Raw genomic sequence first — 2,500 nt, forward strand, 5'->3', positions numbered from 1 at the left:
CGGGAGAGAGTAGAAGAGTGAGGGAGTGGCAAAGGGTGGAGAGGCTACTGGGAGTGAGGGGAGAGGAGTGAGGGAGAGGGGTGAAAGAGAGCGGGGGGTGAGGTGATGATGACTGTGAAAGGGGGTGAAGGTGTGTGAAGGGGGGTGGGAAAGGCGGAAATCATCAAAACCTAGAAAATATATGACTATTTCTATCCTTCGTTTTCTTATATCTGATATATTCTTGAGGAGGAAGAGGAAGAAGAAGAAGAGGAGGAAGAAAAAGATGAAGAGGAGAAGGATGGAGAAGATAAGGAGGAAAAGGAGGAAGAGGAAGAGGGGGGGAGGAGGAGGGGGAGGAGGAGGAGGAGGAGGAGGAGGAGGAGGAGGAGGAGGAGGAGGAGGAGGAGGAGGAGGAGGAGGAGGAGGAGGAGGAGGAGGAGGAGGAGGAGGAGGAGGAAGAGGAGGAGGAGGAGGAGGAGGAGACGAAGAAGATTAGGAGGAGGAAAAGGAAAAAAAAGAAGCGGAGAAAGAGAAGGAAAAGGAAAGAGAGAGAGGAAGAAGATAAACAGAGAACACGGAAAAAGAGAAGACGAAGAAAACCAACAATCAGAAGAAGAAAGCCAAGCAAACCTCCGACACACTACATCATTCCATTTCGAAATGAAGTCAATGGAAACATTAACGTTAACGTCGACACCAAATGACAGTGTCGGTTCGTAATAACAGAAAGGCCGCAATGATTTACTGATTTATTGATATTCACATAATATCTGATTGATTGAACGGGTGTGGTTGTGTAGCGCGGCCATGTCGTAGCGGGATGAGGTCATGGCTGTACTGACACTTTCTGGTGACCTCCCTTCCTTTGTCCTCCGGTAATGTGCCAACCTTGCGGCCTACTGTGTTGACCTGCGCTCTCATTGGCTGGCGGTGACCTGGCTGAGATGCGGTGGCCACGTAGACCTGGTGTTATGGTTCCTAATTAGCTGGTCGTGCTCCCTAATTACCTAATGCGGTGATGGGTCGTAATGCGATCACCCTCTGCGACAATAGCATGATGTAGAAAAAAATCATATTCTGATAAGCCGATGAACTCTCGCATTCGACCACGAAATATGCCTATTTTCGAGCAAGAAGAGGGGGAGGGAAGAAGAAATGAAAGAGGAAAAGGGATAAGGAAGAGGGGGAGGAAACAGGAGATGAAAGAGGAAAAGAACTCTTGTTACTACTACTCAGCCATCCGCTGCCTCTTGATGGATCTAATTAGTGGCTATGTATTTCTGTAGCTGTTTCTTTCTTTCCTCTCTCTCTCTCTCTTTCTCTCTCTCTCTCTCTCTTTCTTTCTCTCTCTCTCTCTCTCTTGCTCTCTCTCTCTCTCTTGCTCTCTCTCTCTCTCTCTCTCTCTCTCTCTCTCTCTCTCTCTCTCTCTCTCTCTCTCTCTCTCTCTCTCTCTCTCTCTCTCTCTCTCTCTCGCTCTTGCTCTCGCTCGCTCGCACAAACACCCCTTCAAACCACAACATTCTAGATATCCACTGGCCACGCCAAGCCAAAGACGGGAAATGAACAAGCCCAGTAATTATTCCTGAAGAATACGCCTATGATACTTAGCGCTCATAATCTCCCTCAGCGCGAAAATTTCTTCCATGCAACTTTCGCGGACAATTCCTGCAGGATCTCGGCAGGATGAGAGGAGCTTTAAGTGCATTAGCTAACGACAGAAGCCTTTGATAACTTCCCCCCTCTATTTTCTGCTAATGGGTGTGAGGAAGGGGGGTGGGTGGGGGCATGGTCATGAAAAAATGGTTTGTTTCTGGAGAATGGGAATGCTTATAGAGGAAAGGGGGGGGGGTAGGGTGTGGGAATGGGTAGGACTTGGGGACGGAAGAGAGATAGGGGAGGGAGGAAGAAATGCTAAAAAAAGAGGAAATAAATACAGAAAACAAGACAAGAATGAAAGAAATTAATGAGAAAATGGACTATTACGAAAAGAAGAACTATCACGCCTAAATTTGCACTGCTCATTTTTGCCCTTCTAAACAACGCCAAGGCGGGAAAGTGATCTCACGTGAAAAAGTCTACGGGGGACGATGCACGTTTCACATGTCTTGACTGCCCGAGTTTGCGTCAAAAGGAGGGACTGATGATGAGGTTAACCAACTGCGAGATTCAGTCGAGCGTGAGCAGATCTTTTTTTCATCTCTCTTTCTATCTTTCTAACTACCCCACTCTCTCTCTTTTTCTCCTCCCCCTCCCCCCTCTCTCTCTCATTCTCTCTTACTCTTACCTCATCCCTGGCGACGTGTCCAAAGCTCATTAGCATCGCACACAGGAACAAACAGATGACGTGAGCAAGAATTTGAGTGAGATGTGTTTTTTTTTCATAATTTCCTTTCAATGATCTGATTAAAAAGATGAGTCGGATTGAATTGATCTCGATCTGACGGCATTTTTTCTTTCTTTTTCTTTTTGATTGGATCTGACAGGAGACAGCTGTGATCAGATCAGCTGATTAATGAGA

General features: G+C 46.8%; 2 protein-coding genes across 11 annotated transcripts in view; one reads left to right on the forward strand and one right to left on the reverse strand.

Annotated features, from left to right (window-relative positions):
- Positions 1–686, forward strand: part of LOC147472402 (uncharacterized) — a 17,096-nt gene extending 16,410 nt beyond the window's left edge. The window contains exon 3 of the mRNA XM_086543713.1: positions 441–686. Within this exon, the coding sequence (XP_086399839.1) occupies positions 441–686 (246 nt within the window). The remainder of the gene's footprint in view (positions 1–440) is intronic.
- Atpalpha (sodium/potassium-transporting ATPase subunit alpha) overlaps positions 1–2,500 on the reverse strand; it is a 207,329-nt gene that overhangs the window by 156,463 nt on the left and 48,366 nt on the right. The window lies entirely within an intron of this gene.

Source organism: Penaeus japonicus, unplaced genomic scaffold (genome assembly GCF_977035675.1).
Source record: "Penaeus japonicus unplaced genomic scaffold, GWHDUDI00000001_assembly GWHDUDI00000002, whole genome shotgun sequence".
NCBI classification, from domain to species: Eukaryota; Metazoa; Arthropoda; class Malacostraca; order Decapoda; family Penaeidae; genus Penaeus; species Penaeus japonicus.